The sequence below is a fragment of the Microtus pennsylvanicus genome, chromosome 1 (assembly GCF_037038515.1).
Source record: "Microtus pennsylvanicus isolate mMicPen1 chromosome 1, mMicPen1.hap1, whole genome shotgun sequence".
NCBI classification, from domain to species: domain Eukaryota; kingdom Metazoa; phylum Chordata; class Mammalia; order Rodentia; family Cricetidae; genus Microtus; species Microtus pennsylvanicus.
In genome coordinates, this window is record NC_134579.1 from 134,901,602 (window position 1) to 134,929,429 (window position 27,828).

The 27,828-nt window shown below is 46.7% G+C and overlaps 1 protein-coding gene and 1 non-coding gene across 8 annotated transcripts; both read left to right on the forward strand.

Annotated features, from left to right (window-relative positions):
* Positions 1-18: 18 nt before the first annotated feature.
* Zfp82 (ZFP82 zinc finger protein) lies at positions 19-27,828 on the forward strand. Of its 7 annotated transcripts, none has more exons than XM_075985839.1 (6): positions 13,499-13,667; positions 15,248-15,382; positions 15,461-15,538; positions 18,037-18,163; positions 22,294-22,386; positions 26,272-27,815. In XM_075985839.1, the coding sequence occupies exons 3-6, from the start codon at positions 15,530-15,532 to the stop codon at positions 27,720-27,722; spliced, it is 1,680 nt and encodes a 559-aa protein (XP_075841954.1). In that variant the 5' UTR covers positions 13,499-13,667; positions 15,248-15,382; positions 15,461-15,529; the 3' UTR covers positions 27,723-27,815. The 7 variants fall into 7 exon arrangements, with proteins under 7 accessions (XP_075842002.1, XP_075841954.1, XP_075841944.1 ...); XM_075985868.1 differs by having other exon boundaries at positions 13,500-13,667; positions 22,297-22,386; positions 26,272-27,828; XM_075985848.1 differs by lacking the exon at positions 13,499-13,667 and adding an exon at positions 13,738-14,354.
* On the forward strand, positions 1,331-1,459 carry LOC142842826 (small nucleolar RNA SNORA5). The gene has a single exon (XR_012909487.1). It is a non-coding gene; the product is annotated as a small nucleolar RNA SNORA5 (small nucleolar RNA).

The window sequence follows — 27,828 nt, forward strand, 5'->3', positions numbered from 1 at the left end:
CCGAGGAGCAGAGGGACTTGTACAGAGATGTGATGTTGGAGAACTACAGCAACCTGCTTTCGATGGGTAAAGACATCCATCCTAACTCTGATTTGCCCATTGATAGGTCTGTTTCCTCCCTTCCTCCAGGTGTCAGATGCTTACTTGCCTTTGAAAAAGCCATTGCAAGCTGGGCCTGGTGGCACACACCTTTAATCACAGCACTCTGAAGGCAGAGGCAGGCAGAGCTCAGTGAGTTCCAGGATAGCCATGCCTACACGGAGAAACACTGTCTTGAAAAAAAAGAAAGAAAGAAAAGATGAGAAGGCTAAGGACCTGGAAGGCTGTTTGCTGGTGTCCACAGATCTTTCCCTCCATGGGGTGCCTGCCAGTATCTGTGAGGCCGGGAAGAGGGGACTGCGGGCACTGTGGCCTGACAGGCAGTCTGTCTGGAGTCTAATGCTTCTCAGCCACCTCTTTGCATAGCTACTGTGTAACTACTGGAGTATGCACTTTCCTGCATTGTCCCAGATCACACACCCCTTTCCTTTCTCCTTCCCCTCCATTTCCCTTCTATATCTTACATCTTCTCTATTTTACATCTCCCCATCACTCCCTCCTGGAGATTAGCCCAGCACCTGTGGGTTAATTGTCTTTGTTAGGTTTCTATTGCTGTGAAGAAACACCATAACCATGGCAACTTGTATAAAAGAAAACCTTTAATTGTGGCAGCTTACGGTTCAGAGATTCAGTCCATCATGGTGGGGAGCACGGTGGGGGGTGGGGGTGTGCAGGCAGATGTGGTGCTGGAGCTGAGACTCCTACATCTTGATCAGTAACAGGAAGTGAACTGAGACACTGGGTGACTTGAGCATGTATGAGACCTCAGAGCCCACCTCCACAGTGACACACTTCCTCCAATAAGGCCACACCTACTCCAACAAAGTCACGCCTCCTAGTAGTGCCTCGCTCTAGGAGATTATGGGGGCCAGTTACATTCAAACTACCACAACCAAAGACCTGAAGTTCTATTGGACTTGCTTTTTAACTAGGTTTTTTATTTGTTTTGTTTTTATTCAGAAGTTCCACACCCTCCTTGATTCATCCTTTTCGTTTTGTTTGTTGTTTGTTGAAACAGGGTTTCTCTGTGTAGCCCTCACTATCCTGGAGCTCACTTTGTAGATCACGCTGGCCCTGAACTCACAAAGATCTGCCTGCCTCTGCCCTCCAAGTGCTGTGATTAAAGGCATGCGCCACCATCTCCTGGCTCATCCATACTTTTAATTACTGTTTACTGTTTCTATAATGTGTACAGTTATCAGATAGGAGCTCCAGAAGTTAACAAATAAATTACAGCCATATCAAATTCGGTGCTGTCCTACCATGGCAAGCACTGACCCAAGGGTTGCCATAGAAACTGTCATTCTTGGGCTCTATTTCCCATGCTTGGGGTCAAGGATGAACTTGTTCACAAACAACAAGCTTCTAGACCTCAAATCTGAGATTGGGGGAGGCAGTAGGTGGCATTGACTTCCAAAACTAATCTTGGTCTGCTCCACCTCCCCCAAATAATAATATTTAGGTCTAGGTATGATGTGTGTGTGTGTGTTCATGCACATGCACTTTGATGGAAATGGAAAATAATGTGATTTCCTATAGCTTTTTCAAATGTCCTTAGTGCTGTTTATCCCTCCTTTCTTTCCTGTATCATCTGTTACCCCAGTTAGAGGACAGCCCCATACACACCAGCCCCTGTGTCCAGATGTTCTTTCTCCAGAGCTCCTCTACCCCCACCCCCTGTGTCCAGATGTTCTTTCTCCAGAGCTCCTCTACCCCCACCCCCTGTGTCCAGATGTTCTTTTCCCAGAGCTCCTCTACCCCCACCCCCTGTGTCCAGATGTTCTTTTCCCAGAGCTCCTCTGCCCCCTATCCCCTGTGTCCAGATGTTCTTTTCCCAGAGCTCCTCTGCCCCCCACCCTGTGTCCAGATGTTCTTTTCCCAGAGCTCCTCTGCCCCCTATCCCCTGTGTCCAGATGTTCTTTCTCCAGAGCTCCTCTGCCCCCCACCCTGTGTCCAGATGTTCTTTCTCCAGAGCTCCTCTACCCCCACCCTGTGTCCAGATGTTCTTTCTCCAGAGCTCCTCTGCCCCCCACCCCCTGTGTCCAGATGTTCTTTCTCCAGAGCTCCTCTACCCCCACCCTGTGTCCAGATGTTCTTTCTCCAGAGCTCCTCTACCCCCACCCTGTGTCCAGATGTTCTTTTCCCAGAGCTCCTCTACCCCCACCCTGTGTCCAGATGTTCTTTCTCCAGAGCTCCTCTGCCCCCCACCCCGTGTCCAGCTGTCCTTTTCCCAGAGGTCCTCCTGGCGTGGCTTCTTTTCACTTTCCCGTTTCCTGTGTTGCTCCAGGTCATATATTCACATCTGAGGACTTGGAGCTGGGAACCACACATGAGAGACCATATTTGCTTTTGTTTCTCTGGGTCACTTCACGCAGTATAGCATCTAGTCCCATCCAGTTGTCTCTCTGGGTCACTTCACACAGTATAGCATCTAGTCCCATCCAGTTGTCTCTCTGGGTCACTTCACACAGTATAGCATCTAGTCCCATCCAGTTGTTTCTCTGGGTCACTTCAAGCAGTATAGCATCTAGTCCCATCCAGTTGTCTCTCTGGGTCACTTCACACAGTATAGCATCTAGTCCCATCCAGTTGTCTCTCTGGGTCACCTCACGCAGTATAGCATCTAGTCCCATCCAGTTGTCTCTCTGGGTCACTTCAAGCAGTATAGCATCTAGTCCCATCCAGTTGTCTCTCTGGGTCACTTCACGCAGTATAGCATCTAGTCCCATCCAGTTGTCTCTCTGGGTCACTTCACACAGTATAGCATCTAGTCCCATCCAGTTGTCTCTCTGGGTCACCTCACGCAGTATAGCATCTAGTCCCATCCAGTTGTCTCTCTGGGTCACTTCACACAGTATAGCATCTAGTCCCATCCAGTTGTCTCTCTGGGTCACCTCACGCAGTATAGCATCTAGTCCCATCCAGTTGTCTCTCTGGGTCACTTCACACAGTATAGCATCTAGTCCCATCCAGTTGTCTGCACATTTCATGATTTGATTTTTCTTTATAGCCAATAGTATTTCACTATCAATGTTTCACACCTTCTTTTTCTTTTTTTTTTTTTCATTCTCTATCTTATTTTGAAGCTGGTTCTCTCTGCGTAGGCCATGCCCTGGAATTCGCCATGTAGACCAGGCTGGCCTGAACTCACAGAAATCTGCCTGCCTCTGCTTCCCAAGTGCTGGCACTAAAGGTGTGTGCTCCTCTGCCCCACCATGTTGCACATTTTCATTATCTGTTCATCAGGTAAAGGACATTTAGGCTTCTGTCCCCGAGCTGTTGTCAATGGAGCAGCAGTGGAAATGAGTTTTAAAACTGGGTTTTCTTGTTGGTTGTGTATGGCCCATATGTGTATGTGAACCTGGTCTTCAAGCATGCTCAGTGAACGCTATCGAATTTCGCCCTGACCCTCACCTCACTTTCACTTTTTTTTGCTCTTGCCTTTTGTTTCTCAAGACAGGGTTTCTCTGTGTAGTCCTCAATGTTCTGGAACTCATGCTGTAGACCAGGCTGACCTTGAACTCAGAGATCTGCCTCTCTAGTTCTGGGATTAAGAGCCTTTTCCCCCCTGTTTATTTGAGGCAAAGTCAGGCCAACTGTGAAATCACTATAAATCAGGCAGGTCTTATGCTCCACGTCCTTCTAAGTAGGTGGATAATGGACCTGTGCCCACAGGATGCAGTGTGTGCTGTTTCTGTGCTCCCCTACTGTTTCTGTGCTCCCCCTGGTGTTTCTGTGCTCCCCTCTGGTGTTTCTGTGCTCCCCCTACCGTTTCTGTGCTCCCCCCTGGTGTTTCTGTGCTCCCCTCTGGTGTTTCTGTGCTCCCCCTACTGTTTCTGTGCTCCCCCCTGGTGTTTCTGTGCTCCCCCCTGGTGTTTCTGTGCTCCCCCCTGGTGTTTCTGTGCTCCCCCTGGTGTTTCTGTGCTCCCCTACTGTTTCTGTGCTCCCCCCTGGTGTTTCTGTGCTCCCCTCTGGTGTTTCTGTGCTCCCCCCTGGTGTTTCTGTGCTCCCCTCTGGTGTTTCTGTGCTCCCCTCTGGTGTTTCTGTGCTCCCCTACTGTTTCTGTGCTCCCCTCTGGTGTTTCTGTGCTCCCCTACTGTTTCTGTGCTCCCCCTGGTGTTTCTGTGCTCCCCTGGTGTTTCTGTGCTCCCCTGGTGTTTCTGTGCTCCCCTACTGTTTCTGTGCTCCCCTCTGGTGTTTCTGTGCTCCCCTACTGTTTCTGTGCTCCCCCCTGGTGTTTCTGTGCTCCCCCCTACTGTTTCTGTGCTCCCCCTGGTGTTTCTGTGCTCCCCCTGGTGTGTCTGTGCTCTCCCTGGTGTTTCTGTGCTCTCCCTGGTGTTTCTGTGCTCCCCTACTGTTTCTGTGCTCCCCCCTGGTGTTTCTGTGCTCCCCCTGGTGTTTCTGTGCTCCCCTATGCTGTGTCTGTGCTCCCCTATGCTGTGTCTGTGCTCCCCCTGGTGTTTCTGGACCCCTGCTGTGTCTGTGCTCCCCTGGTGTTTCTGTGCTCCCCTCTGCTGTGTCTGTGCTCCCCAGAGTGTGTCTGTGCTCCCCAGAGTGTGTCTGTGCTCCCCCTGGTGTTTCTGGACCCCTGCTGTGTCTGTGCTCCCCTGGTGTTTCTGTGCTCCCCAGAGTGTGTCTGTGCTCCCCTCTGGTGTTTCTGTGCCCCCCCCCTGGTGTTTCTGTGCTCCCCCTGGTGTTTCTGGACCCCTGCTGTGTCTGTGCTCCCCTGGTGTTTCTGTGCTCCCCCTGGTGTTCCTGGACCCCTACTGTTTCTGTGCTCCCCCCTGGTGTTTCTGTGCTCCCCCTGGTGTTTCTGTGCTCCCCTGGTGTTTCTGTGCTCCCCCCTGGTGTTTCTGTGCTCCCCCTGGTGTTTCTGGACCCCTGCTGTGTCTGTGCTCCCCCGCTGTTCCTGCAGACAGCACTGTCATTTTGCTCATGTCCATGGGAAGTTGTATGTAGTGTCACGCCTTCCTTTGTATTCTCACAGCGGTTCCTGAATACGTTGCTTTATTTAATCACTGACATGACTGAGAAGAGAATTAACTATCTGTATATATGTATGTATATTTATATATGTGTGTGTATATATTTTTTGAGGTAGGGTCTTTCTATGTATTGCTGCCTGTCCTGTAACTCTGTGTAGATCAGTAGTCTACAGAGTGCACAGTGTGTGTGTGTGTGTCAGTGTCCGTGTGTCTGTGTGCACACATATGTGCCATGTACATGCTGTGCACATCCGTGAAGGCCAGAAGAGATCACCAGATCCTTGGAAAGGGAGTTATTCCTGACTTAGATAAGAATTTTATTCCACAGTAGTATTGAGTTCCTATTACATATCATTGTAGCTCACATAGACTTTCCTATGTAATTATCCTATCATCTCTTATTGTCTCATTTTGTTTTATTGAGACAGGGTTTTGTTTTATAACCCAATTTTGTGTAGACCTCGCGGTGTAGCTCAGGCTGGATTGAACTCACAGCAAGTCTTTTCTCAGCCTCAGGAATCCTGCAATTGCAAGTGTGAGCCACTATACCTGGCTTTCTCGTTTATTTTATTTATTGATTAAAATTTTTTTTAAGTATTTGTATGACTGTTTTGTGTAAATGAGTGTTTCCTGTCCTGCCCACCAGTTCCCAAATAACCATTTGGAGGCTTAATATTACTTATACTTGCTTGGCTGATAGCTCAGGCTTATTCCTAATTAGCTATTACCCATTTCTAATAATCTATGTATTGCTACATGGCTCGTGGCATTATCTGTCCTCTAGCATCTTGCTTCTTGGATGGCTGGCTTGCATCTCTCCGTATTTCACCCTTCTTCATCTGAGTCCTCAGTTTGATTGTCCTGCCTAACTTTATCCTGCCTTATTTTAGGCCAGTCAGCTTTATTATTAGCCGGTGAGAGTAATACATATTCACAGTGTACAAAAGGATTATCCCATAGCACTTTTGCCTCCTGTGTATGTATATTTACCATGTATATGCCTGGTGCCCAGAGAGATCACATGAGGGCATTGGATCCCTGGGACTGGAGTTATAGACAGTTGTGAGTCACCATGTATGTACTGGGAATTGAACCTGGGTCCTTTGCAATAGCAACAAGTGCTCTTAACTGCTGAGCCTACTTTCTGGCCCCTTTATTGAATTTTTTTTTTCCCTTGAGGCAGGATTTCTCTTTATAGCCCTGGCTATTCTAGACCTAGCTTTGTAGACCAGGCTGTACTTAAACTCAGAGATTTTTGCTGGGGGATATTCTATCACACTGTGAATTCCAATTTTGCATTTGCATTAATTAAATAAAATTAACCTTGGGTCAGGAGGCTGAGTTAGCAACTAGTTGGCCGAAAGTAATCATAGAGCCTCAGAGGGCATCTGGGAGAGATAGAGAGACACAGGAAGTAGTAGGGATGGATTTGGAGTGGCTGGGTTTTTTTTGTTGTTGCTGTTGTTGTTTATTTGACTGGCATCAGAGATGCCAACAAGGAGAAAAGGTCAGCTAGTTGCTACTCAGCCTCTCTGAGCTAGCAGGTTTTCACCCCAGCCTTTGACTCTCAAGTCTTATTTATTATAAATAGAATGGTAGAGGTTTAGTTAAAGCAGCGGGGACAGATCTGGTGCCTATGGGAACAGAATTCCCACCTGGGCCCTCTGGAAGAACAGCAAGTGTTCCTAACCACTGAGCCATGTTTCCAGCCTCAGAGTTTGTTTTTTTTGTTGTTGTTGTTGTTGTTTTGTTTTTGTTTTTAATTCTTAATACAGATTCTCATAAAACCCAAACTGGTGTCAAACTCAGGATGACTTTGAACTCCCAACACCTCTGTCTTCATTTCCTGAGTGCTGTGGTTATCAGTGTATACCATCTCACCCAGCTGACCATCATCTAGTTTCAAAAAATCGGTTTAATTCTCCCATGTTTATATTATATCTAACTGAATTTTCATGTCTCCCAAGCAGTAAAAATGTGAGTGATCACTTGCATATTTTCTTTTAGTCCTGGAATCAAGATGTGAGGCTCAGAAGCTGTTTTTGAAGAAGGAACTTTGTGAGATAGAGTCAGCACAGTGGGAAATAATGAGAAAACTCACAAGACAGGACCTTCAGTGCTCCAGTCTCCGTGGTGCCTGGGAATGGAATGGCCAGTGTGCGAGACAGCCTGGATCGCAGGAGAGACAGTTCAGTGAACTGATACTCAATCACGAAGACACGCCCACTCTCCCTCAGTATCCGTCCTTCCGGCTGCAGCACATTGTTAAGAACAAAGAGAGATATCGTTCGAGTAAAGAAAATAGGAAGCACTATAAACACGGCTCACAGTTTTCCACCCATCAAATCGTTCGCACCGTTGAGAAGCCGTATGAATGTAAGGACTGTGGCAAGACCTTCAGACACCCCTCAGGACTTACCCATCATCACAAAATTCACACTGGAAAGAAACCCTTTGAATGCAAGGAATGTGGAAAAACGTTTATTTGTGGCTCCGACTTGACGCGACATCACAGAACTCACACAGGCGAGAAACCCTATGAGTGTAAGGACTGTGGAAAAGCCTTCAGTAGTGGTTCAAATTTTACTCGCCATCAGAGAATTCACACTGGCGAGAAGCCTTATGAATGTAAAGAATGCGGGAAGGCTTTTAGTAGTGGTTCGAATTTTACTCAACATCAGAGAATTCACACTGGAGAGAAACCCTATGAATGTAAGGAGTGTGGCAATGCCTTTAGTCAGAGCTCACAGCTTATTAAACATCAAAGAATCCACACTGGTGAGAAACCCTATGAGTGTAAGGAGTGTGAAAAGGCTTTCCGGTCTGGTTCTGACCTCACTAGACACCAGAGGATTCATACTGGAGAGAAGCCCTATGAATGTAAGATTTGTGGGAAAGCCTACTCTCAGAGCTCACAACTCATCAGTCATCACAGAATGCACGCGGGGAAGAAAGCCTGTAAATACGAGGACTGTGCAAAGGGCTTCAGCTATGATTCACAACTTATTCAGCATCAAAACTTGTACTGGTGATAAAAACACACAAGGTGTATGTGAAGACTCAAAACGATCAGAGAATCTACCTTTAAAGTCCCTCTGGACTGAAGAATGTAGAAACAGTTTACTTGTTGACCTCAGCTTGCTCATCCGAAGGAACTCATATTGGAGAGATAGCCTATGAATATAGTATATTCTGGAAGCCTTTTAGTCACTTCCTGTTTATTTTGACTCTGATTATTCAGGCTGCACATAATTAAAAACAAACATCAGAATTCATTTAGAAATGTAATCTTATGGTTTTCATTGTTTCCTTAGTTTGTTTTTTTTTAATAATTGTTACACTAACATTCCAGTCCATCTTTACATGGCTATAAAGTTCTATCAGCATCATCGTTAACAAAACAACTTGAGTTTTACAGTTAGTAACGGAAGTGCCATGCTTAATTTTAAAGGTGGTTCTTTGGCTTTTTATAAAACATGCTCTTGTAGCCATGTTTATGAACAACTTTTACCATGACAAATAGGAGCTGCAGGAGTTACTGATTGTGTTGACAAAACACCTTACAGAAGCAACTCGAAGGGTTTGTCACTGAGGTAGGAACACAGTCTCAGGGCAGCAGCTGCCTGAGACTTTCTGCAGAGACCTTCGCCCAGGCCAGGCTGAGAGTCATGACACTGATGAGAACTTCAGAGGGAGCCGGATAGGAAGCAAGTGCTCCAGGAAGAGAGGGTAAAGCTCACCCGGTAGGAGGGCACCCAATAGGAGTGTGGTGGGTGTCTCTAGGGGAGAGTCACAGGCTTACAGTGAGTACTTATGGGGTCTTGGTGGCTCTCAACTTACATCTGAAAAGATTGCTAAGAGAACAGCTCCTTTCTAACATTCCCCAAAGTGTCATCTGTAACAAGGTAGTTAAAGGATTTTATAGCTGGGCATGATTGTTCGTACATTCAATCCCAGCCCTCAGGAGGCAAAGGCAGATGGGTCTCTGAGTTTAAGGCCAGCTTGGTCTACTAAGTGAGTTCCAGGACAGCCAAGGCTACACAGGGAAACCCTGTTTCAGAAAAAACAAAACAAAACAAAATACTCTTCCTCAGTAAATGGAGTTGTGTGGTGGTTTATGAGGAGAATCACTTAGATATGGAAGAAAGTGCTAGGAACATGAGGTTATACCTCATTTGTAACCCAAGTGAGCACAGCCTAATTGCTGTTGACGTCCTGGATGGAGATGGCTTCTGGAAAAGTATCATCTGGCACTAAGAGCAGTTTTCTTTACTTTTAAAGTTTTATTAGTTTATTTTATTTTGTGTGCCTGGTGTTTTGCCTGCACATATGTATGTGTGTACCAGCTGTGTGCCCCTGAAACAGTTTCCAGATGGTTGTTTAGAGTAGCCGGTGCTCTTAACCACTGAGCCATCTCTTGGCCCTAAAGCAGTTTATTTGCTGACTTTGACAAGTCTTTTGGAAAGCACATATTTTTATGGGCTGTTAGATCCTTCTCAGTGGAGTCTGAAGTCTGCCTTTGTAGGTGTTAAAAGCAGATCAGGGGCTGGAGAGATGGATCAGTGGTTAAGAGCACTGGCTGTTCTTCCAGAGGTCCTGAGTTCAATGCCCAGCAACCACATGGTGGCTCACAACCACCTATAATGAAATTTGGTGCCCTCTCTGGCCTGCAGACAACACCATATACATAATAAATACATCTTTTTTGAAAAGTAAGAAAAAAAGCAAATCAGTATCTCTGGAGTAGGGTGTCTCTCCTCTCCAAGCCACCAAAGTTCCCTATCTTTCTGTCCTCAGTGTGGCTAGCAGTTTGGCAGGACAGGAATGACAGAGGTTTGCGAGGCTTCTGGTCACACTGAGTCTACAGTTAGGAAGTGGAGAGATGAATGCAAGTGCTTAACTTGCTTTAAAAAATATTTTTTTAAGATTTATGTGTGTGTTTTACCTGCATGTATATATACACTACTCGTGCTACGGATGATTGTGAATCCCCATGTGGGTGTTGGGAATAACCTGGGTCCTCTAAGAATAGCAAGTGCTCTTAAGTATTGAACCATCTCCCACCCACAGGTCTTCCCCCTAACACCCACATACCATTTTTTTTTTATTTCAGGGTGTGTCTTTCTACTTGAGTTAAAATGTGTTGACCGAGGTTTCTGTCCCGCCTGGTCCTGCAGTCATTCAGTCCCAAAGAAACACACAGAGGTCCGTATAAGTCATATAAAGTAGTTGGCCTATTAGCTCAGGCTTCTTAGTAATTAATTCTTACATCTTAACTCATAATTCTTGTCTGTGTCAGCCACACAGCTTGGTACCTTTCATCAGCGAGGCATTCTCATCTTACATCTGGTGATGACTGCAGATGGACTCTTCCCAGAATTCTCCTGTTCTGGTCATCCCATCTCTACTCTCTGCCTGGCTACTGGCCAATCAGTGTTTTATTAAAAATAATACAAGTGACAGGAGAAAAGCAGCCTGGAAATATTTTATTCTTCTACCCCCAGACTCCCAGAGATGACTTGTGATTCTAAATCTCAAGTTGACAATCAAGGTTAGTTAGTGGCCCTTCATGGTGGCACATGGGAGGCAGAGGCCAGCCTGGTCTACTTAGTGGGTGTTGGGAGGAAGACCTGTGGGTGGGAGATGGTTCAATACTTAAGTTCCAGGACAGCCAGGATTACATAGAGAAACTGTCTTGAAAAACCTAAAAACTTAGCAATCACAGGACTCTGACTTTGGCAATGTTTCATTGTGCTACTGATAAGCCACTTAAGTGCCTCCCAGTGGCCGTCGTTGGTGCTCTGTCATGATAATGCTAAAATACACGCCCCCAATGGGCATTCTCCCTAGCACTTATGTCTTTGTTTTGTGTGTATGTGTGTGTGTGTGTGTGTGTGTGTGTACCCCTGAATGGTGGCCCAGGAGGTCAGAAGAGGGCATTGAATCCCCTAGAACTGTAGTTATGGATGGTTATGGGCCGCCATATGGTGATGAGATTAAACTCGGATTTTCTGTAGGAACAACCAGTGTTCTTAACCAATAAGCCGTTTCTTCAACTCCATTACTTAATATGTTAGTGTGTTTGTTTGTTTATTTTGGAGGCAGGGTTTTTCTATGTACGCCCAGCTATCCTGGAACTGACTAAGTAGACCAGGCTGGCCTCAAACTCTCACACAGAACTCTGCCTGCCTCTGCCACCTGATGAGTGCAGGGATTGAAGGCATGTCCCACCGTGCCTGGCCCCACATTTTATTTTCTCAGTTTTAGTTCGTGTGGAGGTCATGGGTGAGTTTTGACCTCCACTATCTGGTTCCCAGGGAATGAACAGCAAGCTCCATTGAGCCCTCTCCCTGGCTTACATGCTTTAATTTTATCTGTAGAAATAAGACTGTGTTTTCCTTATGGAAGATTTAAACATAAATAAGACAAACACCCTTTGATTGCAGCCTGCACCCATTTCCCAAAGAGTAGTCATGATCGGTTGTTTAATTAGATGATGTTTTCTGTTTCAGATCAGGAGTCTATGTTATGCATGTGTGTACATGCTATAGCACCTTACATGTATGGAGGTCAAAGCATAACTTAGAGGAGTTGGCTCTCTTCCGTATGTGAGTCCTGGGGATTGAACTCAGGTCCTCAGGCTTTGACAGCAAATACTTTTAATCTCATGCCTCATGTAGTCAGCTGGCTGGTTTCAAACTCTTGGCCTCAATTGATCTTCGCACCTCTGCCTCCAGAGTCGCTGGGACTAAAGGCATGACTCAATTTGCTCACCTTGAGCTATCTATTTGGCAGGTGGGTTTGTTTGTTTGTTGAGATAGGGTCTCCTTATGCCCCCCAGTCTGGCCTCAAACTCAGCATGCCTGCCCAAGTGCTGAGATTACAGGCAGATGCTCAGCTAGGACCCTTTGGACTTTTGGTTGTATTCTTTTGTTTGTTTGCTTTTGTTTTTTGAGACAGGTTTCCCTATGGAGTCCTAACTTTCCTGTAATGGTGGGTGCAGTTTGTTTGTTCCCAACTGCCCTGACCCAAATTAGTCACACAGAAACTGTATTAATTACAACACTGCTTGGCCAATGACTCTAGCATATTCTTAACAAGCTCTTACATCTTAAGTTAACCCATTCCTATTATTTTATATTTTACCACGATGCTTGTGGCCTACCTGCAAGGTTCTGGCTGACGGCTCACGTCTTTCTCCACTGGCGGCTACATGGCTCCTCTCTGACTCTGACATTCTTTCTCCCAGTATTCAGTTTAGTTTTCCCTGCCTCGCTCTATTCTGCCCTGCGGTAGACCCAAGTAGCTTCTCTATCCTTTTTTTTTTTTTTTTTTTTTTTGGTTTTTCGAGACAGGGCTTCTCTGTGGTTTTGGAGCCTGTCCTGGAACTAGCTCTGTAGACCAGGCTGGTCTCGAACTCACAGAGATCCGCCTGCCTCTGCCTCCCGAGTGCTGGGATTAAAGGCGTGTGCCACCACTGCCCGGCAGCTTCTCTATTCTTTAACCAATAAAATCAACACATATCCAGAAGGACTTCCCACATCACTGTAACTCTCTGCAGCCCATGCTAGCCTTGAACTCAGAGATCTACCTACCACTGCCTCCCAAGTGCTGGGATTATGACCCTTCATTGTTTTGGAGTTTTTTAGTGGATACTATCAAATGGGAATGATTCTACCCCTACCCCAATATTTCATTAGTATTAATTGAGATTTATGGTGTTGCTGGGTGTTGGTGATACCTACCTTTAACCACAGCACTCAGGAGTCAGAAGCAGGTGGATCTTTGAGTTTGAGGCCGGCCTGGTCTACAGAGTGAGTTCCAGGACAGAGAAACTGAAAGAAAGGAGGGCATCTGTCTGATTCCTTGATCCTGGGCTGTCTGCTCTAGCCATAGTGCCTCTTGTTTATCTTATTTTCTCTTAGTCTAGAGTTACTCAAATCTTCGGGACAAGGCCCTCCTCAGAGCCTAAGAAAACTTAATGCTCTTGCAGTGAACCCGGAATTCTGTTCCCAGCGCCCATAGGGTGGCTCACGAACATCCATGGTGACCTCCCTGGGCACCAGGTACACAGGCGGTGCACGTGCATACATTTGGCAAAACAGCCATACACAGAACAAATCTTTTAAAAACATCTTCAAGGATGGGGCAGAAGCAAACTTATATACATGACGGGCATTTCCTTTAAAATCTTATTCTAAAACACGTTCACTTGCAGTCATCTCCACAACAAATCTACGCTTTTATAAAAAAAACACAATTTCCCAGGAGGAAACCAGCCTTTTCCTCAAAAAAGCAAAGCTGAGATCCCTGCTCCTCCCATAGTCCTGCGACCCCAATAAAGCTCACAGCGACAGCAGCCCTGGGACTCCGCTGCGCGTTCAGCGCCTGCGCACTTGGGGGCGAGCGGCAGTCCCTCCCAGCAGCCCCCGCGCGCAGCCCTTTAGGCCCTCCAGGGTCTGGGGACAGTGGCTGGTCTGGGCTCCAGCGAGCAGGCGTCACCTCGGCGGCGTGGGGCGGGGCAGCTGAGCAGCGCTGGCCTCTGGGTTCCCTGGACTTAGTGAAGGCTCTGCGGACAGCGGGGTAAGAGGGCACTGGGAGGGACTGGGCTCGGACACTGGTTGCGTGGGGACGACCGGCGGGCTGATCCTGCTGGGCGTGGCAGGTGACACCCGGCTGAGCGCGGCCAGGAGACCGCACCGCTGTGATGGCATTTGTGTGAGTGAATGGGATGCCGGGCGGCTTGTGTGAGCGAGGTTGCGGAGGCCATGGAGTGGGCGATTCTGACCCCAGGGTCGGCTGCGGTGTAGCATGTCAGTCCCCGAGATGAATGGTTCCCAGCCACTCACCTGGGCGCCACACAAAAGACTCGTGGCAAACAAAGCAAAGCGCTCCCGATCGTGGGAAAAGAATGGTACATCTGAACGACACCCCCACACTCGCTTGGCTCCCTGGGGGTGCCCCCCGATGCATCGCAGAAACTCGGACACAGAACACGTGGAGCAGGCTCTGTGGGGTTCCAGCCCTGGCCATTCGCCACACTGGCCTTTCTGAGATACCAGGAAAGGACAACAGTTCTCTCTCCTCCTGTGTGTGACTGACAGATGGGAGTGACAGGGCTGCTTGTGTCCTGTGCTTAGGTCTGACCAGGCTGAACAAGGCTCGGAGAAAAGTTTGGGTATTAGGATTCTCACCTACTCTAGTCCTGCTGAAGTCTTTTAAAAGCACTCTCGAGAATGAGAGAAATACATTGCTGTTGCCTGTTTTAAGGTAAGGTTAAGGGAATTGGATGCCACCTCTTTGATCTGTGAAACGCTTTTTTCTATTTTAATGGATAAGAAGGTCTATTTCTTGGAAACAGGGCCTGACTCCTTACACCAATGTCTGCATGCACAGATCCATTTTCCAGTGCTTAATATTTATAACTTCCCTCAAAGGAAAACCTTTATTTTTATAACTAGTAATTTATTTTATTTATTTACTTAGGTTTTTTGAGACAAGGATTCTCTTAGCCATGGCAGTCCTGGAACTTGCTCTGTAGACCAGGCTGGCCTCGCACTCACAGAGATCCACCTGCCTCTGCCTCCTGGGTGCGAGTGTTATTAAAGATGTGTGCCACCACTGCCCGGCTGGTATGGATCATTTTAAAATGACAGGTTTCTTTTTATCCTGTAGGTGCTGAATTACGTATTTAGTCTCTTTCCTATTGAAGGATTTTGTTACAGCCTTTTTTTTCCCTGTATGGACAGTGTATTTCAATGTTTCCCCCCTCATTTATTTATTTGTATGTATGAATGTGTGTTTGCGTGTGCATACCATAGAATGAGTGTATAGGTCGGGACAACTCGTGGGAGTCATTCTCTTCCTCGTGTGAGCATAGGGATCAAACTAAGTCATCATCCATCTTGGTGGCAAGTACCATTAGCAGCTGAGCCATCTTGTTAGCATGTTTTGATGTACATCTTTGATGACCATATATATGTGTGTGTGTATATAAGCAATTATATATATAATATTTATGCATATATAATTGTTTTCTTTAGTCCTCAGAGTAGAATTTCTGAGTCAGAGGGTTTGTATGGATTAAATGCTGCATGTACTTTTTAAAAAAAATTCTGTCTTTGGCTTGCTGGTTAGAATGCCCATTTCCTCATATTCTTCAGAATGCGAGTGTTGATACTGGAAGAGTGAAATTTTGTATCCCGGTAGTTTGACATGGCTGCCAGTCTTGGTACTTGGATTTTCTTTCTTACGTCTGGTGACTCCAGCTGTGCGTTGGAAACTTTGCAGGAGACTGGGTAAGGTGTTGTGACCTAGCTGGAAAGATTGTCTGGGGACTTCTGGGGCCCATCTCACCAACTTGCTTTCCTCCCCAGCTCTGGCCCCAGTGGACTCTGCTTCTTCTGAGAAATACATTTCAAGGAAGACTGTTGAATTTCCAAACCATGGCCCGTGTAAGTTAACTGTTCATATTCTTTTTTCTGGAAGCACTGTCATGTTAAGGTCCTGCGAATACCTCTTTTTTTGAAATTTCTTTTTATGTGTATGGGGGTTTATATATGCACCATGTATGAGTGTGTGTGTGTATGTATGTATATACATATGTACCACATGAGTGCCAGGATCTAGGGAGGCCAGAAGAAGGTGTCAGATCTCTGGAATTGCAGTTAAAGTTCTAAGCCATCATATAGGTCTTGGGGACCTAATCCAGGTCCTCTGTGAGAACCCTTAATGACTGAGCCGTCTCTCCAGACACATAGGAACATTTCTTTATTGTGAAACTTACTATGAGAACCCCATCCAGGACATTCCTCCGGCTGTTTCTTTTTTCTTTTTTTTTTTTTTTTTTTTTTTGGTTTTTCGAGACAGGGTTTCTCTGTGGCTTTGGAGCCTGTCCCGGAACTAGTAGCTCTGTAGACCAGGCTGGTCTCGAACTCACAGAGATCCGCCTGCCTCTGCCTCCCGAGTGCTGGGATTAAAGGCGTGCGCCACCATTGCCCGGCCCTCCCGGCTGTTTCAAATCTACTGAGGGAAAACACAGGCGTCTTTTCCAGTCATTCATGTGCTCACTGAACAAATCACTCGGCATCTATGAGCCGAGAGAAGATGGGACACACAGAGAAACCCTATCTATTTTGAGAAACCAATAAACAAACAAACGAATAAGCATGCTGTTGTTGGGCTCCCGCTAAGGTATGGTGAGGTCTTGTGGATTTAGGGCTGGGCAGGGATGTGTCTGGCGGAAACTTGCTTTCAGGAGATTTAGGAGCTTCCCTAGAGCCCCAAGAGCTCAGGAGGAGTGTTACATTTGCATTCAGATAGGGAAGGCTAGGATGACCACATGACCTCCATTTCTCAGCCTTTGTGTAGTTGCTTGTATCTGAACCCAGGTCCTCATGCGTGTGTAGTAAGCACATTACTCACTGAGCCGTTTCCCTAGTCCCTGAAGACAATATTGGAGCTAGGGACAGTGGCACCTTTAACACCTTTAACTCCAGCACTCGGGAGGTTGAGGCAGTGGAAAGGCTGCAGGTCCCAGGTGATCCAGGCTACAATGTGAGATTCTGCCTCTAAAACAGAACAAAAAAAAATGGAGTCAGTGAGGCAGCTCAGTGGGCCAAAGGCCCTTGCTGCAGGGTGATAGAAACCTAGTGACCTGAGAATTTGACTCCAGTAACTTACAGAGGCGGAAGGCAAAAACTGACTCCACAAAGCTGTTGTCTCACTACCACATGCGTGCCTGCATTAGCACACACACACATACACACAGGGGTTATTGCTGTGTAGCCCAGGCTGCCTTGCATTCATGTCCTACCTCACTTGTTATGATTATTGTTGTCCCTCAGCTAGTCTCTCGCTCTTGACGCCCCACCTGCAGTGTGTCCGTTACATCTGTCCTAGGAGCTCTCTCTTGCTGTGGTAAACACCGTGACTAGCAAGCCACGGAGGGAGGGAAGGATTTGTTTGTTTGTTTGTGTATTTCATCTTACAGCTTATTGTCCATCATGAAGGAAGTCAGGACAGGAACTCGAGGCAGGAACTGAAGCAGTTGCTTCATGGAGGAATGTTGCTCACTGGCTTGTTCTTTCCGGCTTGCTCAGCTATTTTTTCTTTTTCTTTTCTTTTTTTCTTCTGTTTTGTTTTCATTTTTTTGTGTGTGTGACAGAGTTTCTCTGTGTAACAGCTGTCTTGGAGCTCGCTCTGTGGACCAGGCTGGCCTCAAACTCACAGGGATCTACCTGCCCCTGCCTCCCAAATGATGGAATTAAAGGCGTGCACCACCACCGCCTGGCTCAGCTATCTTTCTTATATAACAACCCAGAGCCACCTGGCCAGGGTGTACCACCCGCAGTGGGCACTCCCACATCAATCAAGAGAACGTCTTGCAGACATGCCCACAGGCCAGTGTGATGGAGGCAGTTTCTTAATTGAGGTTCTCTTCCCAGATGACTGTAGCTTGTGTTAAACTGACAAAAACCAACCAGCACATTCTCATTGTTCTGCTCGATCAGATTTTGCTTTCCATACATATTTGGGTTCTTGAGGTATGTCAGAGTATGTAGCAGCCGGAAGTGACAGTTCATAACAAGGGAGAGGATGGAAGTTGGGGGAGAAGAGGAGGAAGAGAAGAGCAGCAGCAAGACCCTCGTAGAACATACAAGCAGCTTGCTGCAGAACCCTCATTTTCCTGTTGTAGTCTCTCAGGTCAAGCCGGTGTGCTATAGTGGCCCACTTCTGAGCTGTGCTGGACCACGCTTTTAATATAACACGCAGGAGCAGAGGCAGGTGGATCTCTGTAAGGCCAGTCTGGGCTACACAGTGGGTATGTTCCATAGGGAGAATTGTCTCAACCAGCAAATGCCCACTTCTCTCAGCATCTCTTGCATGTCTTCTCGCTGGGCTTTGGATGATTTTTGTCTGCTTTAGCTGTGCCATCTGCTTTGTCATTCAGGTATCAGTGATGTTCAGTGATGTATCCATAGCCTTCTCTCGGGAGGAGTGGGAGTACCTGGACCTAGCGCAGAGGGATCTGTACAAAGACGTGATGATGGAGAACTACCACAATGTGGCCTCGCTGGGTAAGCCTGTCTATTTGACATCTTGATTGTGTGCGCTAACATCCGTTCTCTCTGGAAATTTCCAGAATAACTTTCCAAGAAAACATTTGCTTTTTTTTACATTTATTTGTTTGTTTGTTTATTGTGTATGTGGTAAGGGAGGGGCATGCACAAGCTGTAGCAAGTGTGTGGAGGTCAGAGGACAGTATTTGAAAGTTGGTTCTCTTCTTCCACTGTGTATGTCCTGGGAGTGGACGTGGGTTGGCAGCAAGCGCCCTTGCCCCCGTGCCATCTCCCCTGTGTTGCTTCCTGTTTTAAGGAGATAGTTGGAACGTTTAGTCGGGAGTGAGTACTTTCATTCAGTACATTCGCTTTCCCCATGCTTACGTGACCTTTGGGCCCTTTATATGGCAGAACGTCTTAAAAGCTTTTATTTACTTATTTGAGACACGGTCATATTGTAGGGCAGGGTGGTTTGTAACACCACCTTCCTCCAGCCTCAGCCTCCTGAAAGCCTGAATAGCTGATGTGAGCTACTTCAGGGGCTAGACTTCAATGTAGTCTTATCACTATCAAACAAGACATTTTGCTTTTAAAATATTTTTTGTTTATGCACATGGGGAAGGGGCCACGGCTGTGCAGTGACATGGGGAGGTCAGAGGACAAATTGCAGGAGTGGGCTCTCTGTAGACGGAGCTTTCCTGTCCTGCCACCTGTAATGGATTAAATAAAATGGTGCAGGTCCCTGAGTTGCGGCAGTGGGCAGTGGGCAGTGGACCATGAGACTACCCCACAGGTCCCCAAGTGACGGCAGTGGGCAGCGGGCCTTGAGACCACCCCACAGGTCCCTGAGTGGCAGGGGGCAGCAGGCCATGAGACCACCCTGCAGGGCCCCAAGTGGCAGTGGGCAGTGGGCAGCAGGTCCCAAGACCAGGGCAGGCCATGAAAGCAGCCAGTTCTAGGTAGGGAACCACAGGCCATAGGGCCAGCGGGTCCTAGGCAGGGAGACACATGGAGGGTAAAAGACCTGGGTGGTGCAATCAGTCCCATGAGGAGCCACAGCCCAGGCAGGTGAGAGACAGCCGGATAGGCACACCATGCAGAGTGAGGTTGGATATTTATTTAGTGGGTTTTGGAGGGGTAAGGGAAAAGGGAGAAGGGGAGGAGAGAGAGAAAGAGAGAGAGAAATGGTGGTGGGGAGGAGAGGAGCCATGGCAACAGCTACCTCTTTGGGAGACAGACCAAAAGGAAGAGAGCTCAGGCCTGAGGCAGAAGGAAGATCTGTGGACAGGGGAGGGAGTGGGCAGGGCTTGTCTCTTAAAGAGACAGGAAAGACCATTACACCACCTGCTCCCTGACCTGGTAGCTGCTTCCAAATTACCACACAGAGACTAAATATTATTATTATTATTTTTTTTTTTTTTTTGGTTTTTCGAGACAGGGTTTCTCTGTGGTTTTGGAGCCTGTCCTGGAACTAGCTCTTGTAGACCAGGCTGGTCTCAAACTCACAGAGATCCACCTGCCTCTGCCTCCCGAGTGCTGGGATTAAAGGCGTGCGCCACCACCGCCCGGCTTCTAAATATTTTTTATAAATGCTCAGGCTTGTTACTTACCTAACTCTTACACTTAACGTAACCCATATTTCTTATCTGTGCTTCACCACGTGGCTCATTTTCTACACATCCTGTTTGTTCAATGACTGGCTGGCATCTCTCTTCTCTCTCTACCTTCCTTCTTCCCATCATTTTCTCAGTTTGGCTTTTCCTGCCAAGCACCTGGCCTGTCAGCTCTTTATAACACATATTCACAGGGCTGGAGAGATGGCTCAGGAGTTAAGAGCATTGCCTGCTCTTCCAAAGGTCCTGAGTTCAATTCCCAGCAACCACATGGTGGCTCACAACCATCTGTAATGAGGTCTGGTGCCCTCTTCTGGCCTTCAGGCATACACACATAATAAATGTTTAAAAAAAAAACACATATTCACAGTTTGCGGAAGGATTATTCCACAATATCCCCACTTCTACCATGTGGGTCCTGGGAACTCTGAACTTGGGTCACCAGTCTTAACGGCAAATGCTTTTCCCCACTGAACCATCCCACTGGCCGCCACTTTGTTTCTGAACTCCAAATTGCTTTATATGTTTTATTGTTGGTCTACCTATAAGGAAATAGCTGTGCATTGTTTCCTAGTCTTTCTCTAGCAAATGAACTTGTATAGTTTATATAGTAGCATGTGAAGTCACCAGGATCTATTTAGAGCTCAAGGTAAACTAGTTGATTACCTTTGGTTTTTTGTTGTTTGTTTTTGTTTGTTTGTTTGTTTTGGGGGGGTGGTTCGAAACAGGGTATCTCTGTGTAGCCCTGGCTGTCCTGGAACTTGCTCTGTAGACCAGGCTGGCCCGAAACTCACAGAGACTCACCTGCCTCTGCCATCCAAGTGCTGGGATTAAAGGTGTGCACCACCACTACCTGGCTTGTTCATTACCTTTGCTAATGAACTGTCAGTTTTATCACCTTTCATGGCTGAAATTTAAAAATCTAAGAACATCATAAGAATAGTAGTATGTGAGGTCGGGGTGGTGGTTCAGCTGGACAAGTGGATATTAAGAAAGAGCGCCCAAGTTCAGCTCTTCAGAGCCCATGTGAAAGACCGTGATGGCCTTACACTTCTGTAAGTATCGGGTCAGGACAGGGATAGGAGGTCCCTGAAGCTCACTGGCCAGTCAGCCTAGCCAATTCAGTGATATTAAGGTTTAATGAAGGACCTTATTTCGAAAACAGGTTGGAAGGCCGGAAAGATCATTCAGTGGTTAGAACCAGTAGAAACATAAAACCCAACAACCTGAGTTCAGTTCCTGGATCTTATGTAACAACTGGATGCAGTGGTGTGAATCTGTTCCCTCCCTTGGTGAGATGGGAGGTGGAAACAGGAGGATCACCTGGAAGCTTATCAACCCGCCTAGAATATGCAGCCTAGCAGAGATGAGAGATGCCCTGCCTCATCCAGAGAAGGAAAGGACTAACTCTTAGAAGTTGTCCTCTGACCACACACACACACACACTAAATAAGATGAAGAGCTATTGAAGGAAGACAACAGATGTCAATCTCTAGTCTCCACAGAGTATGCACAAACACGCACACACACCTGCACAAAGGCACACATCCACACCAACCAGTGCATACCCACATCATACCCACATAACACAACAAACATGTACAAACACCCACACAACGGGAAATAAAGAAATAGCAGTAAATGTCTCTTGGGAAACTAATTGTTTTCCCCTCAGTAAAGTAACAGTATTAATAGCTAATGAGATACGCATAGTTCAGCTAGGTAGTGCTTAGGTACTGCCATAAAATAGACATTTATTATTATTATTATTAAAGAAATAGCTTCTCTCTTTGTATCCCAGAATGACTTCAAAGTCAATTTCAACATCCTCTTGCTTCAGCCACTAAGTGCAGGTATTACAGGCATGAGCCACTAAAAGTAGACACTTTTTTAAATTATAAACTAGTTGGCCTAGTAGCTCAGGATTTTCTTATTAACTAATTCTTACATCTTATATTAGCCCATTATTCCTGTCTATGTTAGCCACGTGGCTCGGTACCTTATTCAGCGAGGCAGTCACATCTTGCTTCCTCTGTGTCTGGGTAATGGCTGGAGACTAGTAGACAATTTTTTAATGATTTATTTTTCCATATGTGTTTGTGTGTTTTAGTATGTGTCTGTGAATTCAGTGCCCGAGGAGGCCAGAAGAGGGTGGCAGGTTTCCCTGGAGCTGGGAGTTGTGGGTGCTAGAAACTGAACTCAGGCCCACTGCAAGAGCAATGTGTGCTCTTAACCACAGAGCCATCTCTCCAGCCCCTGTAGCAGACACTCCTCCTGTTGTTTTTTACAGATAAAGAGAATTAAGCATAGGAGTAGCTTGCCTACTGCCTCACAAAGGTTCTTTCCCCTTCCTCTCTAACCTGGATTTATTAGATAACCTTCATGTGAATGTTCCTAAACCAGCTTACCTTCTTTAAGGACTTTATCAATTGTCATGGTAACCTATGTTTTGTAATAAATTTCACTAAAATGAACCAAAGAAATTTTGAATTTTCGTTTTATTTCCTCATTACCTCATTTTTCTTTTCTTCTAAGTAGGATGCTTCATTTCTAAACCAGATGTGATTTCCTTGCTGGAGCAAGGGAAAGAGCCCTGGAAGGTTGTGAGGAAAAGAAGACAAAATTCAGGTAAGTGGGGGTCTATGAGGCTTGGGGAACACACTCAACTAGCTGAAAAGGGGGCGTGAGGACTGGAGAGATGGCTTAGAAGTTAAGAGCACTGGCTGCTCTTCCAGAGGACCTGAGTTCAATTTCCCAGCAACTACATGGTGGCCCACAGTCATCCCTGATAGGATCTGATGCCCTCTTCTGGTCTAGCTTGTGGACACACATGCAGGCAGAACACTGTATACATGATAAATAAATAAATGTTTAAAAAAGAAAGAAAGAAAAAGAGGCGCGCTAGGTAGTCAGGACAGTGTCCTCTAGATTCTCCTCGACATTAGAGAGACGCCATCGCTATAAATACACAGAGAATGGAGTGGCAGGCAGTGTCGGAGTGCTGTGAGGAGTGCCGGGACCTAGGGAAGCTCTGCCGTGTTTGGTAGGCTTCGCCGTCTGTGGAGGAGCCTGCCTTCTCGCTCGAGACAAGTGTTCTACTTTATAGCTACATCATCGGCCCAGGAAAGTTTTTAACATTTTGGCCACCTTTCCTCACAAAATTGAAATTTTTAAAGGAGTTATTTATTTTTTCAGTGTATCTGAGCATTTGACCTACGTGTGTGTGTGTGTGTACATCACGTGCATGCCTGGCGCCCATGGGAGTCAGGAGACGGATTTTTCTCTGATTTCTCCTCTTGGCTTGCTGTCCTCTGGTCTGCAGGTATTATGACCTTGTCAGTGAGCCCTCCACGTTCAGATATATGTGAGAACTTTTGCCTCCGTTACCCTAAGAGTTCCTAAGCATCTCAGTAAGATATAGCCCTGTGTCACAGTGCGGAAATACAATCATGATATTCTCAGGAACTCTGGAAAGGTCTCTCTAGTGAGGGACTGAACAGGGGACTAGAGCGGGGAGGAATGCACAAAGCTGTGACACAATGACTAGGGAAACGTGACTAGCTCTGTGACAGAGGAAACGGGCGCTGAAGAGAACCCAGCCGAAGTAACAATATCAGAAGCCTGTTTTGCTCTGCGCGGTGGCCCACAGAAGTGTTTATTGCAGGTTGGTTCTTGTGAGCATGGTGGGGCTCATCTCCCCTCTTCCCACCCTTCCTTTAGTTGGCCCGGCATGTTAGGGACAAAAATCAAAGTTTTAAGGGGCATAAAAGGGAAGAAGAAAAAAGATCACCAGCACATTACACAGTGACCATCCCCACATCATTCTTGGACCAGCCCTGAACTGGGCAGCGGGCACCTTCTGCCCCTCCGTGGTGACTTGGCATTGCTTTCTGCCCGCCTCTGCCCTCCTCACCCTGCCTGCCCCACTCCCCGGCGGAGAGCATGATCCGCGCCCTTGCTTCTGACTCTAGCCTCTGGGACATAAGTCAGTCAACGTGGGCAGTTCAGTCTGGGTTCGTTTCCTTTCTCTGTTCTCATCTGGCCCCCCAGGGCAATCACGTTGCTTTTGCTGGGACCTGCCCAGCTTTGAGACTCCTTTCCACCCCTTGGCACCAGCCTTGAGGGAGGGAGGGACAGGGCATATCGGGAGACCCAGCCAAGAGCTGAGGGTAAGGGCAGGTAGGCGTGAGGTTGTGGACTTTGTGGAATGTTTCGGTTTTTGTTTTGTTTTTTATTCTTGTTTTTGTTTTTAAACCGGGCAATATTGTGTTCAGTTCAAGCTGTGAAGAAAAGTATATATCAATGTTTTCCAATAAAATACAGTGACTACCAAAAAAAAAAAAAAAAAAAGAAGCCTGTTTTGTTTTTTTCGAGGCAGGGTTTTTTCTGTGTAGCTCTGGCTGTCCTGGAACCTGCTCTCTAGACCAGGCTGGCTTTGAACTCACAGAGATCCACCTGCCTCTGCCCTGAGTGCTGGGATTACAGGTGTGCGCCACCACTGACCAGCATAAGAAGTCTTTTGAATTGTGGCTTGCCTGGTGTTGGTGAGGCCCTGAGTCCAACCTCAAGTTCCACAGAAAAGGAAGAAAAGATCGGATATAGGGCAGATGCAAAGTGAGGAGAGCATAAGAGTGAACTCCCTGTCTGTGCACAAATAATAAAAACCCAGAGACAGATATTGGGGTTCAACCTGAAGATCAGAAAAGCAAAGGAACTAAGCCACGAGAGAGCAATTACCTCTATGAAATCTTCAGATTTCATAGAAACTGTGAGAGATTAGAGGCAAAGATACACTTAGAACAAGTACTGATTACGATAAAGAAATGAGCCAAACTCTATTATGCTCTGAGCTCATGACTTAGTAGGGAGGGAGTCAAGATTGTGTCGGCTTTAAAGAGCTTCAGGTAAGGAAAAGCTGAGGCTTGAACAGTGCGCTGTTGCAGCTGTGGGAGGCCCTGCATCCATCTCCAGCGCCTTTTTATAAAGTCAGAGAAGGAAAGCCAATAACAACTGTAAGAATGTAAAACTGCCAGTAATGGAGAGCTCAGCTGATGAGGCTCTTGCTCTGGTGCAAACAGGAGGCCCTGAGTTAGAAGTCTTAGCATCTAAATAAAAGCCAGTGTGTGTGTTCTCTATGCCTGGAAGGAGAGACAGAGAATCCCAGGATTCTTGGCTGGCCAGTCTAGGTGAACTGAGAAGTTCCAGGTTCAGAGACTGTCTCCAGAAATAAGATGGAGGACCTGGAGCTATGGCTCCATGATTAAGAGGGCTGCTGCTCTTGTAGAGGACCTAGGTTCAGTTCCTAGAGCCCACCTGATGGATCACAAACATCTGTAACTCCAGTGCCAGGGGATTCAACACCCTCCTCTGACCTTTGCGTGTGCACAGTGCACAAAAATCAAGGAAGCAAAACATGCATAAAAAATAAGTAAATAAATCTACTCAGCAGGAGCAGCCAGTGCTCTTAACCACTGGACCATCTCCAGCCTCCTAAATGTTTAATAAAAATTAGAATCTGATCTGGTGGTTAAAGTGCTTGCTGCACAAATGTGTTCAGTTCCCCAGAAGCCGTGTAAATGCCAGTTAGGTATGGAGATTCATTGCTAAGTCCAGACTTGGACGGCACAGACAGGACCTCCTAGAGATCCTCAGCTTTCCTAATGCTGCCACCCTTTAATACAGTTCCTCGTGTTGTGGTCTCCCCTAACTATAAAGTTATTTTGTTGCTTCTTCATAGTTGTAATTTTGCTACTGTTATGAGTGATAATGTAAATATCTGGTATGCAGGATATCTTATGTGACCCCCCCCCTCCAAAGGTTGCGACCCACATGTTGAGAAGCACTACCCTAGAGCACGCTAGCTAGCTAGCAGGACTGCTCTGGGTTTGACTGAAAGGCCCAGCGTCAATGAATAAAATGCATGGTAGATTGAGGATGATTCCTGCATCACTCTCAGGCCTCCACGTGCCTCCCATGTGCACCCACACACATGCAAAACATGTATCTACACACAAACACACACACATGATAAGTGGGGACAAAAATTATAGTTTGATCCAAGTGGTTTTGGTAGTATTTAAACAGTATTGAGATTTTTTTGTTCATTTTTGTTTTTATGAGACAGGTTCTTATACTATGTAACCCTGGCTGTCCTGGAACTAACTCACTATATAGATGAGGCTGGCTCACACAGATTCACCTCTCTCCTTCCCGATAGAAGGAAGATTGGGATTAAAGACGTTTGCCACTACACCCAGGTTTAAACAGTATTTTTAGTGAGCCACCCAGTGACCTGATCCACGCCTCAGTTCATGAACCAGTGCAGTAAATGTTTGCTTAGTTACCACTGCCTTTTCTTACACAAGTTCTTGTTTTCCTAGTATTCTCTTTTGCTCCCTAAATTATAAGACACTGATTTGAGTTTGGTTGAACATGGCGTTCTTTAGCTTCTGTCTCTACTGCAGAGTTTATTTCTTGAGAAAAAGGAAACAGCATGTGTCTGCTTTCTTGCAGATTTGAAAACTAAGGATGAGACCAATCAGTCCCCGTCAGAAAACGGCATTTATGAAGTGAATTTATCCCAGTGGAAGATGATGGAAAGAATGGGGAGCAGTGGCCTGAAGGGCCTTATTTTAAAAAGTGGATGGGAGTCCAGAAGAAAACATGAAAGCCAAGAGGGATCTCAGGACGGCTATCTCAGACAAGTGAAAGAGGGATCTCAGGACGGCTATCTCAGACAAGTGAAAGAGGGATCTCAGGACGGCTATCTCAGACAAGTGAAAGTCACATGTGAAAAAATGGCCTCCTACCAGAAGCATACGTCTGCTGCTCCACATCAGAGAATCCATTTTGTCGAGAAGCCCTATGCGTGTGATGAATGTGGGAAGACCTTTAGAGTCCGCCAGCAGCTTACTTTCCACCGTAGAATCCACACTGGCGAGAAACCCTACACATGTCAGGAATGCGGGATGGCTTTTAGGCAGACGGCACACCTCACCAGACATCAGCGGCTTCATTCTGGTGAGAAGCTGTACGAGTGTAAGGAGTGTGGGGAAGCCTTCATATATGGCCCAGACCTTCGTGCTCATCAAAAACTCCATGCTGGTGAGAAGCCCTATGCGTGTAAGGAATGTGGGAAGGCCTTCAGGGTACGAGGACAGCTCACCCTCCATCAGAGGATCCACACTGGGGAGAAGCCCTATGTGTGTAAAGAGTGTGGCAAGGCCTTCAGGCAGTATGCACACCTTACTCGACACCAGAAGCTGAACATTGCTGACAGACTCTACGAGTGTAAAGAGTGTGGGAAAGACTTTCTGTGCGGCTCCGGCCTCAGAGTCCATCACAAACTTCACACTGGCGAGAAGCCCTATGAATGCAAGGACTGCGGGAAGGCCTTTAGAGTTCGACAGCAGCTAACACTGCATCAGAGAATCCACACTGGCGAGAAGCCCTATGAATGTAATGAATGTGGGAAGACCTTTAGTCGGGGTTACCATCTTATTCTCCATCACAGAATCCACACTGGCGAGAAGCCGTATGAGTGCAAGGAGTGCTGGAAGGCGTTTAGCCGCTACTCCCAGCTCATCTCGCATCAGAGTGTTCATGTCGGTGTGAAACCCTACGGCTGCAAAGAGTGTGGGAAAGCCTTCCGGCTGCTCTCGCAGCTCACACAGCACCAGAGCATCCACGCCGGCGAGAAGCCCTACGCCTGTAAGGAGTGTGGGAAGGCCTTTAGGTTGCGCCAGAAACTTACTCTGCACCAGAGCATCCACACCGGGGAGAAGCCCTTTGAATGTAAGGAGTGTAGGAAGGCCTTTCGCCTCAACTCTTCTCTTATCCAGCATCTGAGAATTCATTCTGGTGAGAAGCCCTACGAGTGTAAGGAGTGTAAGAAGGCCTTCAGACAGCACTCCCACCTCACCCACCATCTGAAGATTCACAATGCCAAGTGTAGCAAAGTCTGAGCAGTCTTCCTGACATTCTGTGATGGTTACAGCTCATCTCTCTTGCTCAAACATGTAACACACTTGGCATACGAGGCTTTAGACCATTAAAGGAATGTGTTCACTT